The sequence below is a fragment of the Abramis brama genome (assembly GCF_963993115.1).
Source record: "Abramis brama genome assembly, chromosome: 21".
NCBI classification, from domain to species: domain Eukaryota; kingdom Metazoa; phylum Chordata; class Actinopteri; order Cypriniformes; family Leuciscidae; genus Abramis; species Abramis brama.
In genome coordinates this window covers 29,389,388-29,403,417 of record NC_139983.1, presented here as the reverse complement: position 1 = coordinate 29,403,417, position 14,030 = coordinate 29,389,388, and the positions used below count along the sequence as shown (strand labels likewise).

Here is a 14,030-nt window from a genome sequence, read left to right as displayed (position 1 = left end):
ATAGCAAAATAAATACAAAATTTTAGAAAATTTTAGAAAAAAAATAAACAAGAGACCTAATTAATAACCTACAAAAAGCCAGTAGGCCTAATACATTTTGTGAAAGTAAATAAAAAATGAAAAATCCTGATAACAAAATAAATAAGAAAATGTTTAAAACAAAAATAAACATGGGACCTAGGCCTATTTATTCATTTCTTATACTAAAAATGTTTGATTATGGAGTGACAGCATAAGAAAATACATTAAGATATGTAATTAAAAAGGAATAATCATTGACAGCGAAATAAATATTTTTATATATAAATAAATTATCAACCCATGGGCTCATGGTAATTTTCACTAAATGTAATCCTGAATTTGTTTATAATTGTCCAAGTTATTTATTTATAAAAAGAGCAATTAGATATAATATTAATATCTGATTTATAATTATATTAAATCATAATCAAACAATATTAAATAAATATAAAAAAATATAAACAATGGCCTTGCAGAAAGTCGAATGATTTAAATTAGGATTGTAATGTTGTCTTTATGTCAGTCTAACAGCGCCCTCTATCTAAAATAAGAAAGAATGGCACTTCGTTCTAATGGTGATATGACTCAGTACATTAATCTTCATTTAAGGGGAAATGGTGCATGTGGCCGTTCAAGAACATAACATTTTTAATGCTGAAAAAGCACTTTTTATGGCTACTCTCAAGGAAGTGCAGTGTATTATCAGAAGACCAGGAAGGAACCACGAGTCTGGATATGTAACAGGCAGCAAACTGAATTCACCTCAACGTTTATTGTGAACACACAGCAAATGAAACAACGAACGAAAAACAAGAAAAGGATGATAAACATATATCATATACATGTCATACTAAAAGGTAGACGAGCAGAAAAGCACATTGGCAGAATAAAGTAGCCTACCTCAGCAGCACAATGCAATATTCTCATAAGACATGCAAATAATTTAAGGTACAAAAAGAAATGTTTGCAGCTGATTTGGTATTCATAATCAAGAAGTCGTCAAGGAAACTAAACGCTATTCCTGCTGGCAGCGCTTATCGTGACATATTGCACGTGATATAAGCAAGAAAGCTCTTCCAATGAACTTATCTGAATCATGAAACCTATATACTATAAGTAGTTTTATAGACGCCTTGGAAAAGAGGCATAAATGTAAATAAAACGTCTTCAACAGGCCATCTGCATTGTGTCTATACAGATCTCAGACAACCCTTAATCACGCCAGATGAGAGCCTGGGACGTGTAAATATTGGATCAGTTATGCAACAAATTAGCTTTTGTGGCAGGAAATGGTTTAAAGTTGCAAACAAGCAGGCTTTAACCATTTGGTGACTGATGTGATTGCCATCTTACTAGAGTAAGCAACTACAATAAAAACATATATGAGGTTTCAAATACATTTTAACTAGCTGTGGCTTCCAGTGTCTTTCTGGCCGAGACTCAGTATTAGCAGTATGTAAGAAATAGTGTCTGATGCTGCTCAATGCAGGTCTATGTAATATTATATTAGACATAAAACAGCAAGAAACCAACCAACTAAACAAACAAACAAAAACACGTATATCATTACCTGAATCAACAGTGACTTCTGCCACGTCACCTGCATTGACTTTCTCACTGTCTTTGTTTGCCTTTGAAATGTGTAGAATTGTGTGAAAAGCTTTCGACCTGGTTCACCACCCATATACTTTCCCTGATTAGTTACTCTGTAGTTCCTGATATGTGATGCCACAGTTCTGTTGTGGTGTCAGACAATACAATTATAAAACATATATGGACCTTTTATATGAAATATATAATCTTGCACGTAACATTTTAAAGCCATATATATATATATATATATTTCAAAGCAAATTTTTGATCTATGATAGGGCTTGGATACAACGAAAAGCACAAATCAACAATAGCAAGAATTATACAGTGATTGAATACATACGATGATTTTTTTTTTTTTTAAATAGCACTTGATTCCTCAGGCACTGTAGTAAACTCTGTAGAACAGAGTCTTATTCCGCCAGAGCGAGTACGAGTTGTCAAACTTCAGCTGGTATGTGCCGTCTCCTGGGAACTCGTGGCTGCCGCCCTGCACTGCCAGATGACTGTCCTGACGGTACACAGGCAGGATCTCTCCCAAGTTCGAGTTGTTAACTGATTTCGAGCCCTTCTCAACATCTCCTGGAACCACAGGGCCTGTTTGACAAAACAATTGTCCATTTGTCACTGGAGTTTTCCTCCTTATTTTAAGCCTTGTACAGTTTTGTAAAGTAAATCTTTTGGAAAGTATCTTATGCTCCTGGAGGCTGCATTTGTTTGATTAAAAATACAGTAAAAATAGTAATATTTTGAAATATTATTACAATTTTAAATAACCATTTTCTATTTGAATATATTTTTAAATGGAATTTATTCCTGTGATGCAAAGCTGAATTTTCGGCATCATTACTCCAGTCTTCAGTGTCACATGATCCTTCAGAAATCATTCGAATATGCTGATTTGCTGCTCAAAGAACATTTCTTATTATAATCAATGTTGAAAAAAATGCTGTGCTGCTTAATATTTTTCTGAAAACTGATACATTTTTTCAGTATTTGAACAGCATTTAAAAAAAAAAAAATTGTAACAATGTAAAATTGATAAATGTAATGAATCCTTGCTAAATTAAACAATTTCCGTACACTTACTGACCCCAAACTTTTGAACGATAGTGTATATCAATTTTGAATGTATGCCTATAAATTTTTCTCATATAATAATAATAATAATATCAAATAATGAGATGAAAATTGGGGGGAGGTTGCTTAAAGGTGCAGTGTGTGATTTTTAGGGCCATCTAGTGTTGAGGTTGTGAATTGCACCGGCGGCCGACAGGAAGTGATGTCATGTCTGAGACAGCAGAGAATAGCCAGTTAAACAACGAGGTTTCTTTACAAACATAAATTAAGAAATTATGTTTACTTTATTATACAGTAAAACGATATGTTACGATATGAATATTATTGTTACTTGTTCATCATTGTGTCAGTGTTGTATCCGCTGACTTTAGCTAGCTTCTTTGCACGAAGAACAACATAGTGACGAAACGCGCTCTGTAGGGCTTTGTCCGTTTAGGGCCACTGTAGAAACTTGTCGGCGCAAAATGGCCATTTCAATGTAAGGGGACCCGCAGTGTATGTAGATAGAAGTGGCTCATTCTAAGATAATAAAAACATAACGGTTCATTATGTTAATTGTTAAGAATGTGAATGTGTGAACCTTGAAATGCAATGTAAGTCGCTTTGGATAAAAGCGTCTGCCAAACGCATAAATGTTCACACAGCACAGGTTTTCAGAGAATGAGGTTGTGAGTCCTGAAAACGTACAGATGTGAGTTAATAACCGTATTGTGTGTGAACGTAACCGTATTAAGGACTCAAATACAGCACTGAAACAGGACAGGAAGTACTCCCTCACCTTCCAGCTCGTCATCTTCATCCTCATCGTCACTGGATTCGCTAATGTGGACGGTAATGGCTCGGTTAGTGACTGGTGACCAGTCGAAGTAAACCCCAAAGCCAATGTCATAGCCATCTGTGGCAAACTCCCAGCACACTCGCTTGGCCTCAGGAACAACGGGTACGTGGACGGTCATAATGTCTCCGCGATATACCGTCACCACGCTGTCCTTCTCTTGACGCAGCTTAGTCTTCAGCTCCTTCACTGCCACAGAGGTCCACGTGGAGGCCGGCTTCATCGGAGGAAGAGCTGCAAAGAGAGAAGTGACCGATCAATGAATGTTCTTTCATTTAACACCTTGGGAATATTTGCACAGTAGTGCATGTATTTATATCAGCTCAAAATCATAAGAAAACAAGAAAAGTCTATTTTTATGTCTTTATTTTTAGTACAAATAAAGCACATTTCCCCCAAAATTCTCATTACCTGGATACTTTTTAAAGAAATTAAAAAAAATTATATGTACTGTATATTTATTGAAAATGTTTAATATTTTTGCATTTGAATTATTTAAATGTATACATTAATAAAAATGATTTCATTGCATTATTGCACAATAATGTTGCTGCATGACTGCACATTGGTTCACCTGGCAACAACTTAATTCTAAAACAATTTACTTAAATGCAAGACCTTAAATTGCTTATTGTTTTTATTAACTATGTACAACAGCAATGTGATAAAGGCAAACTAATTTAAATAAACAATGATTTAATTAATTGTATTATTATCACCGCTGTTGTTTTTATAATAATAATATTATTATTATTATCATTATTATTAGTAGCAACAGCAAGGTCATGGGTTCGATTCCCAGGGAATGCATTAACTAATTAAATGTATACTTTGAATGCAATGTGAGTCGATTTGAATAAAGCCATTGCCAAATGTATAATAATAATAATAATTTATGCATTTGGCAGACGCTTATCCAAAACAACTTGCATTCAAGGTATACATTTTATAAGTTCATGCATTCCCTGGGAATCGAACCCATAACGTTGCTGTTGCTATTAATAATAATTATAATGATAAAAATTCCTCCACCAATTAATAGTTAATTAGTATAACTTCAGCTAATTGTAAATATATATTAATAAAAAAATGTATTGAGTAGTCATGAGTGCATATATCTGTTTATATTATATATCAATATCTTTTAAGGCAGCTTTTAACATGGTTTATGCAATCAGAGTCTGAACTTATGTGCTATATAAAACAACTTTTGTACTGCATACTATAAGACCTGGCCTATATACTGTACACTGCATGCTATTTAAAAAAAAAAGCATACCATACAGCACAAAGTAGTCACATGATCGCCTGCCCTATGGTGAATTGGAAGAAAATGCACATATGCTTATTCAGGTAAAGCATGTTATATATAGATTTTTTGCGTTGAAAAAAACTAGACATGAGTGCAACAGCCAAACACGTTTTGCCAAACGTTCGCAATGGAATGCAAAAACCTGTAAAGAACTACTACTGTATGTTTGATATTTCATCTTTGCATGATGGTGACAGGCTGAAGGGTGCTGTTATTTTCTGTTTTTACAAAGAATTTACTGTTAATAATAGCCTATTACTGGTGTTATTGGCTGAGAAATACATATCTTTTTTATATTATTCCTGAGTATATAGGATATGTTTAAGATAAGTTTGTACAATATTTGCCTTCATATTTCATTCATATTCTCTGCAAAGATATTTATTTTACATTTACACCATGTTGATCATTTCAGGCGTGGAATAGAACTTTTTTAACAAGATGGTTAATAAAGAGAATTTTACTTTAATCATATTGTAGTTGACCAGTTAAACATAAAAAAAATAAATACAAAATAATAAAAAATAAAAAATCGAAATCGTGAATTGGTCAATCGTTTTGAAAAAAAAAACAACTCGATTTTTGTTTTGCCATATCGCCCAGCCCTACGGTAAGGGGTGTGATATTTCCGAAACACCCTGGAAGCGGCTGACCAATCACAACACACTGCTCAAGCTAACCAATCAGAGCACATTGCGCTTTCAAGAAGGAGGAGCTTCATTGAGACAGGAACTAAACAGAGCGTTTCTGACGGACAATGTAAAATATGTGTAAAATAATGTGTTTTTAGAACAAACGAGCATTAAAACCTATTCTAGTAGACCCCAAAAACAAAATCAAGGCATATTATGACCTCTTTAAACAATAATGATGTGCAAGAATAAATAATTTATAATAAAAACGGCAATGTTCCATAAAAAAAAAAGAATTGTCAATTTTGATTGCATGTTGACTTTAAAAATGACATGTGTGGTATAGTTTTTTAAGGTTATAAATAGCACACTACAAACATCATAAACATTCTTTTTTCTGACAGCTTCCTTCTCGAGGGGCAATGATGAAACATAATGAGAAGCTTTCCTGTGCTGAGCTTCACCTCTCTATAGGGGATGTGCTAACCTTTTTTCTCCCCTGAGTGTGAAGTGCTGCTCTCCTGTGTGTCACCCGCTTCTGCCTTCCCCAGAGATGCGCTGGGCTCCTATTGACAACAGCACGATACATACAATCATACAGCACTAAAGCTCACTTATTTATATATACATCGGACAGGCTTGAATGCAATATACCTCAGTAGACTGTGGAGATTCTTTGTTGTTGCTGTTATCGTCCATTTTGCTTTGGTTGTCCGGTTGGATTACTGTCCGGGAAAGGTCTGTGCTTTGAAGACTTCAAATTGACAGTGAGAAGGATGAGGTTTAAATACCCTTGAACCCTAAAATAACATTTTTTTTTAAACTCATATAAACATGCACACACCTGTTTAAAAGGTTTGTTTCACAGTTTTTTGACGTTATACCAGGGAAAGAAGAAACAGACAGGGATGAGAGTCTAGATTGAAGCTCTGATGTCTCTAGTTTCTCCATCTCTAGAGCACAAAAAAACATGACATACATAAATCATCATATTCATCACAATACCTAATAAAAAACTCACCTGAAACAGGTAAGAGTTTTTCAGCTGACGAACTGTCTTTCAATGAACTTCATTAAAAAATGAAACAAAATCTACAAGAACAAATAAAATTGGGTTTTTAACAATACATATAGACATCTGTCAATATAAGTAAGGCTGTTTGAACTACATTAATATGTAATCGTCATTAACTGACATTTATACGAATCACAGCAACAGTTTTGACACGTCGCGTAACTAAAGTGTCATTCGCCATTAAATCATCAATCTCAGCAGAAGACAAAAAACAGCATAAACCGCATTTGCATTCAAATCAAACCCACCGTGTGTGGTAAACCCACACGTACAGTATTGTTTCATAATATATGTTCATGCTCTTACCTCCGGCGACCCTGTGATGCTGTGGAAGCAACAGTGTTGCTTGCTTGACAAATAACGTTTAACGCCCCAGGAAGTCCGTTCATTTGTAAATACGTACTGTGTGTGAAGGCAGAAGAGACAAGTCTTTTCTCACTGGCTGCCAGACACAGACAAATATATAATAAAAGTCCTATGAAAAAATACGACTGTAAACAGTATATAAACAAGTAATAAAAACTCAGTGAGTGTTTTAGCGCAATTTTCTGACGTCATGGGATCACAACACTAAGAGATAGTAAATCTTTTTATGTTTTTTTTTTTTGTTTTTTTTTTTGTGTGTGCGTTCCCGAGATTAGACCTTCCTTAACATAATGCCGAAAACCCGAAGTCGTGGTCTGGTTGAGGAGGAGATAGAAGTGCAAGATTGGTGCGCACAGACAGAACAGAAATCATGAGTTAACAATCGCAATTTTGTCCGTTGGAAAATTGTGCTAAAAATGCTATTAGAAAGTTTGCTAGAATATTTTAAAAGAAATGAGGAATTTACTTTTATTAAGCAAGGATGCATTAAATTGATTAAATGTGACAGCAAATACATTTATGTTTTAAATTATTTCTGTTTTTAATAAATACTGTTATTTCTATTATATTATACTGTACTTTCTATTCTATTATTTCTATTATATAGACTATATAAATAATTATAGTTAGTATAGTTAAGTATATATATATATATATATATATATATATATATATATTTATGCATACATTATATATATATATATATATATATATATATATGCATACATTATATATATATGCATACATTTTATATCTATCTATCTATCTATATATATATATATATATATATATATATATATATATATATATATATATATATATATTCACACACACATATATATATATTGATTGGAATTGTGGCGTTCCAAATGAGCTGATATTTAGTAAACAGCACTGGGACTGTATCAGCACTGTTTGTATCACTCCAAACAATTTTCATTGGCGGAGAAGATTCAAAATTATTTTTGTCTGCATATTTTACTATTAATTTAACTTAATAGTAATTAACTTAATTACTTGTTTTTATAACTTTTTGTGTTAAAGCAATATCACAGAGTGCTGCAGTACTGAATACCAGCATGAATGGTTCAGCTGTACTGCCACACTTAATAGCAGCCAAGCTGATATTTAGTACTACAGTACCTATGCTTATATGACATTATTAAAATATATATTAATCTGTCATCCTTTTCTATTATTATTCTTACTGTCACATTAACGGTCCTCTAGTGGTTAAAAACAAGACTGCATGCATTTTGTGGAAGAATAGTTTTGTTGTCCTGCGAGACTATTCGAATATGGTTCGATACGATAACCAGTTTAGATGGAAAAGATCTCAAGATGAAGACATTACTGTAGCTTTACCCATTAATAAACACTTGAAAATAAATTCAAGCACAGCGCCACAACAACCATAATGAAATGACCCTTCACAGTAGATGATGCTTTACAATAAACTGTTAGACAGCTACATATGCTAATTTATCTGTTCAATAAAACACCTCACTCACCTGTTGAGTAATAAAAACACCATCTCCGCGTCGCTTTGCAACACTTCAAATCCCTCACTTCTCGCCATCTCTGAAAAGCCAAGCCAATGTTGATTCTTGTTTTATTACAAGCTCTGTCACAATCTTTTTTTTTTTTTTTTTTGTATGATTTTTTAACTGTTTATTTATATGACACAGCTGCAAATAAGTATTTGAACACCTGAGAAAATCAATGTTAATATTTGGTACAGTAGCCTTTGTTTGCAATTACAGAGGTCAAACGTTTCCTGTAGTTTTTCACCAGGTTTGCACACACTGCAGGAGGGATTTTGGCCCACTCCTCCACACAGATCTTCTCTAGATCAGTCAGGTTTCTGGGCTGTCGCTGAGAAACATGGAGTTTGAGCTCCCTCCAAAGATTCTCTATTGGGTTTAGGTCTGGAGACTGGCTAGGCCACGCCAGAACCTTGATATGCTTCTTACAGAGCCACTCCTTGGTTATCCTGGCTGTGTGCTTCGGGTCATTGTCATGTTGGAAGACCCAGCCTCGACCCATCTTCAATGCTCTAACTGAGGGAAGGAGGTTGTTCCCCAAAATCTCGCAATACATGGCCCCGGTCATCCTCTCCTTAATACAGTGCAGTCGCCCTGTCCCATGTGCAGAAAAACACCCCCAAAGCATGATGCTACCACCCCCATGCTTCACAGTAGGGATGGTGCTCATTGTGACAACTAACCACACCATACACACGCCAAAATAGCCGGAGAAAACCATATCGACAGGTCTAAAATATAAACACTTATAACAGGCTTCCCATAGTGAATCAGGGTAAGACAAAAACACGTTTTGGAAGAAGGACTGATGATGCATTGCTTTATGTAAATTTGGTTAATTATGAACAAAACAAGTTACATAGTGTACCTCTGAATCACTCTACAAAATAAAAAATTTAAATACAAAAATATATATATTTATTTTACATTGGTAGCATTACATGTTTTGTGAGATAAGTGAACAGCTCTATTGTTTATTAGCTCTAGTCAATATTTCCTTGATTTGCCTTTTTCTAGTTATCTTGGCACATTGAAATGTACTTGAAAATTTGGCCTTGTGTGGCAAAAGTCTGCAGAGGATAAAACACAAATATAGCAGTAACGCAGCAGGGATTCAGCTGAGCTGACATACTAACTTCTCCCCTGAGTTTAATTAGCACTTCTTTTAGAGACTTGCACACATCTGCACATACAGTTGGTTAATTATAAACAGACTGAACATGAACACGGGAATTTACACACTGAAACTAAAATGTTGCACAATTGAATTGATTTGTCTCAGTGAACAAAAGCACGTCCTATCCTTCTGCTAGGTTTGAAAATACATTGTAGTACATGACTGAAATGCAGTCTCGCAAACCTTTATTTCTCAACACCAAATCAGTCAATGGAGTGTCTTTAGTTTGTGCGTCGACCAAATTGATCCACGGAAAAAGGCTGTAAAACAACAGAGACAATATGTTATGAACGAAATGATAAAACTTGGTTTATATAATAGTCAATATGAATATCAATCAACTACTATGGAAAAGGGTTGTTATTAAACTAAATGAATATTAGAAGTGTTGCCTTGACAATAAACTGAAATAAGGTGAAGCACTAATTGATAATGAAGAAAAACAAAAATTAAACTAAAACTGAAATAAAAATAAATCAAATCTAAACAGCAATATTTAAAAAAGAAAAAAAAAAGAATAAAATGACAAAAGCACATAATAAAAGAACAAAAAATTAAACTAAAGTTAGCATGAAAGTGTACAAATAAAAGCTATATTTAACTAATTAAACTAAAATAACACAGAATTAAAAAAAGCTCTAGACTCACTCTTCGGGTTTATTGGGATCAGATGCGCTGGGTGAATTTACAAAACTGTGATAAGTAAATGTCTTTGTTGAAACAGCGGTCTCAAACAGCTCATTTAGCAGGAGAAGAGTCTTTCCGGACCCCAGTTTGGCAGCCGAGCACATGTTGAGGAGAGCGTAGAGCACAGCTGATACCCATCTCTGATCCAGGAACAGCCCACCTTCAGCAAACACTCAACGTTTACTTAATGGACTCTTACAGCACGCCATATGAAAACCACACGCTATTGACTTCACATGACAGATGGATACAGACATCATTTGAGGGGAAATAAAAAGTATGCTGACATGTTACATATGTTACATTTACTACTACAGTGTTAACAGTAAATTATGCATAGTTACATGCAAATAACCCTAAACTAAACCCTAACCTTATAGTAAGTACATGTAAATTAATATTACGGAGTACTTAAATGTATAATTACACTGTAACAAGTCACCAAGTCAGTGCTCACCAAGGATGTATTTATTTGATTAAAAATACAGTAAAAACTGTAATATTGTGAAATATTATTACAATTTAAAATAACTATTTTTTTATTTTATTACATTTTAAATTTTAATTTATTCCTGTGATGCAAAGCTGAATTTTCAGCATCATTACTCCAGTCTTCAGTGTCACATGATCCTTCAGAAATCATTATAATATGCTGATTTAATGCTCAAGAAACATTTCTTATTACTATCAATGTTGTAAACAGTTAATATTTTTGTGGAAACAAATGTTTGCGAGAGAATGCAAATATAATTTTTCCTCCCATCTCATATTTTTTTTTCTATAACATTTTTTACGTTTTTTAAATATTTACTTGGATATTACTATTTTATATATTTAAATAAGACAGATTTTTGACTGGTTCATGTAAATATGTTAATATTTATAACAATTATAATAATATAAATAATATTACTTATGTCTTCATATATTAATGTCTGTAAAAATGACAGATGGGTATAAACATTTTAAAGGGGGAAATACAAATGTATTGTCAAGGATACTCCTAGTTTTTACACACCATTCATTGAAAGAGGAAGTGATGCCGAAAGCACTTCCTTGTGCTTTAAAGCTGCGGACACTTGATTGTGGAGGAGCCAAATTGTAGTGACATCATCACAAACCACAAACTCATACTGAGGTTTAATAATAAAACTGTGTTCAAGAAGCATGGCGAGCCTGAAAAAAAAAAAAAAAAGATTTGAGAAGATGATAAGCTGATGCTTAACTATTGTGTGACATATTGTGGCTACATGTGAAGGTCAATAAATTAATATTTACATAAAATAATAATTTTGCAATAAAATAGAAATACATTTATTTAAAAAAAAAGAAAAAAGAAAAATAACTAACACAGAAATGTTTTATTGTAAGTTTCCCTCAAAATCTAAGTTCTGGAAGTATAGAGTGCAACAGTTCCCTCTCCCTTTTTCAGGTGCTGGTTCCGGAAGTATCTTTTCCATTCGTTTTTCCAATAGGGATTTTAAAAGAGTCTTCGTTAAAGAGTTATAAGCCATATACCAAGCCAATCAGCTACGAGGTGAATCCAAACACTTCAAACTTTGATATTTATGAAGCAAAACTTTTTAAAAAATTGGACAAAAAGACATAGGTACTTAACAGCTTTAGTGAGGGAAAAAACTACAATCCCATGAAGCATTGCGAACAGCGTAATAGAATTTAAAAATATGGAGAAATATAAAACTAATCATTTACGAATTTTGATTATATGTATAAAAACAATATGTTTTAAGTTTATTGCAAAATATGCATACACAAACATTTCAGTATTTTGAGAGCGTAGAGAGATCGACGTCATTCGCAGTGCTTCATGGGAGTGGGCGGAGCTAAAGAGATCTTCTTTCAACTCTCTGACTGATGTAATTTTCTGTACAGCATCATGGGTAATGTAGTTTTTCACCAGGAATTCAGCTGTTCCAACACGATTATTTTATCTACTTCTTCAGCAGAAACAAATAGGGCTGTCCACTTCCGGAAGCGACTGCTGCACTCTATAACCAAAATCTGGCAGAGATTCAATCAACAAACAGATATCAAAGCACGGGAAATTTGACTTATTCCATAATGAATAACAGTGGGTGGGTATTATTCGAAATAAAGCTAATAATCTGAAGTACCTGTTCAATGGCACTGCTGAGGTGAAACTGTACACAAGACAGTCTGAAGACAGATGGCAGCGAATGTCTGAGCATACTTGAGGAAGATGAGAGGGCAAGACACAGAGGAAGAGCAAGCCTGCCCGTTTAGCCAGTCTAATGTTGTCAAAGTAACACTCAACGCCAAAGTTTGAAATTTCCCCTGTGGATCAATGAAAGAAAAGACAGTATTAACCAGTAGACCTTGATGAAAATACAGGCTTAACGATTTGGGCGCACCAGTCCCACAACGTCAGATGTAAAACCAGGTCTGATTTTAATCTTAATGACAACCAGACTCGGGAGATGTGAAGCATTAGAGTGGAAACTGCTCCTGACTGCATCAGTAATCACCCTGACAAGAGGACGCCAGCGGGTCGCAGGCGCTGGACCTTCACATGTGTTTGTGCACCATCCTACAGATCAACACACTCACAGATCAGTTCAGCCACACAGCGTTGTAAGGACTATGAGAACTGATTCATGTGTAGTTAAGCAGCTATGAAAATAAAAAATGTAAAAAAAATGATTCACAAATAAAAGAATTCCTACTAAAGATATTTGTGCACTATGTTTCATTGACATCTTTTAATAATTTAGGGAACAGAATATATGCAACTAGATGAATTTCTACAGTCTTTTAATAAAAAAATGCATTTAGGCTGCAAAAAGTTTGGGGTCAGTATAAGAATTTTTGCCTCTTATGCTCACAACGGCTACATTTATTAAATTAATCGCGATTAATTGCATCTAACATAAATGTTTTTGTTTATATAATATATGTGTGACAGTGTGTGTATATATTATCATTATATTTAAATATAAATTGTATAAATGTGTGCACACACACACATTTATGTATGTATAAGGATCTCAGTGAGTAAATAGTTAAATTGTACACATTTTCAGTGGTGAAAAACCAAATGTGGGTCACTTTACATACAGCTGATACTTTTAAAGAGCAATGTCTGAAGAACAAATAATGTTGAAAGAAACTAAAAAAAGTATCGTTTCCCTCCACCAAAATAACTGTGTGGAACATAACTGTACATCTATACTATACTCACTAACCTAAGGTCTCAGGTCTTTTAGTTGAGATGTTGATGTTGCATGGCTTGAGGTCGGATGAATGCAGGAAAAGCTTTGCCAGCTGTTTGCCCACGTGACCTCCACCCAGTATGCCAACAGACAGATGTGTGTTAGCAGTGCAGCCATTCTCAGCATTCAGTTTCTTTCTGTGGGAAAATGTAGAAAAACGCCGTCTATATGGATATTAGAGTCATATGAGATCAGCAAAATTGCTCGACTGTTCTTACCTTAAAGAGCAACTTGCAGGTAAAAAAAAAATCTAAATGAATATATAACCGTGTATGAAAATACCATATGAAAAGATAATGCAGGATTTAAAATGTTTTAAAACGACATAATGACACAAATTTAGTAGATAAAGTGAGCGTTTCTTTGACTGCTCGTACAGGCTACGAGGCGAGGGAATGGCGGGTGGACGTCAGCGCAAACGGAAACTAACTCCGTGTCAGGTGGATGGCAACAGCTG

General features: G+C 34.1%; 2 protein-coding genes across 2 annotated transcripts; both read right to left on the bottom strand.

Annotated features, from left to right (window-relative positions):
- Positions 1-774: 774 nt before the first annotated feature.
- tmed8 (transmembrane p24 trafficking protein 8) lies at positions 775-6,987 on the bottom strand. Its single transcript, XM_084096283.1, has 6 exons — positions 6,855-6,987; positions 6,318-6,426; positions 6,128-6,227; positions 5,961-6,039; positions 3,473-3,763; positions 775-2,211 (listed from the first exon to the last, which is right to left on the bottom strand). Exons 2-6 carry the CDS (start codon positions 6,422-6,424, stop codon positions 1,994-1,996), a joined length of 795 nt encoding a protein of 264 aa, XP_083952409.1. The 5' UTR covers positions 6,425-6,426; positions 6,855-6,987; the 3' UTR covers positions 775-1,993.
- A 1,532-nt stretch (positions 6,988-8,519) lies between these two features.
- Positions 8,520-13,706, bottom strand: noxred1 (NADP-dependent oxidoreductase domain containing 1; the record flags this gene model as incomplete). Its single annotated transcript, XM_084096322.1, has 5 exons — positions 8,520-9,895; positions 10,284-10,482; positions 11,341-11,498; positions 12,458-12,638; positions 13,547-13,706. Coding segments are annotated over 5 exons (837 nt in total), but the record flags the coding sequence as incomplete, so codon positions are not given.
- Between the last annotated feature and the right edge of the window lie 324 nt (positions 13,707-14,030).

What these genes read in the sequence shown, in the direction of transcription:
- tmed8 (XM_084096283.1), bottom strand. Translation starts at nt 6,424, where the DNA reads ATGGAGAAACTAGAGACATCAGAGCTTCAATCTAGACTCTCATCCCTG. An exon ending in GAAACAAACCTTTTAAACAG is followed by an intron (nt 6,228 to 6,317) that starts GTGTGTGCATGT and finishes GTCAATTTGAAG; the next exon opens with TCTTCAAAGCACAGACCTTT. An exon ending in AATCTCCACAGTCTACTGAG is followed by an intron (nt 6,040 to 6,127) that starts GTATATTGCATT and finishes TGTTGTCAATAG; the next exon opens with GAGCCCAGCGCATCTCTGGG.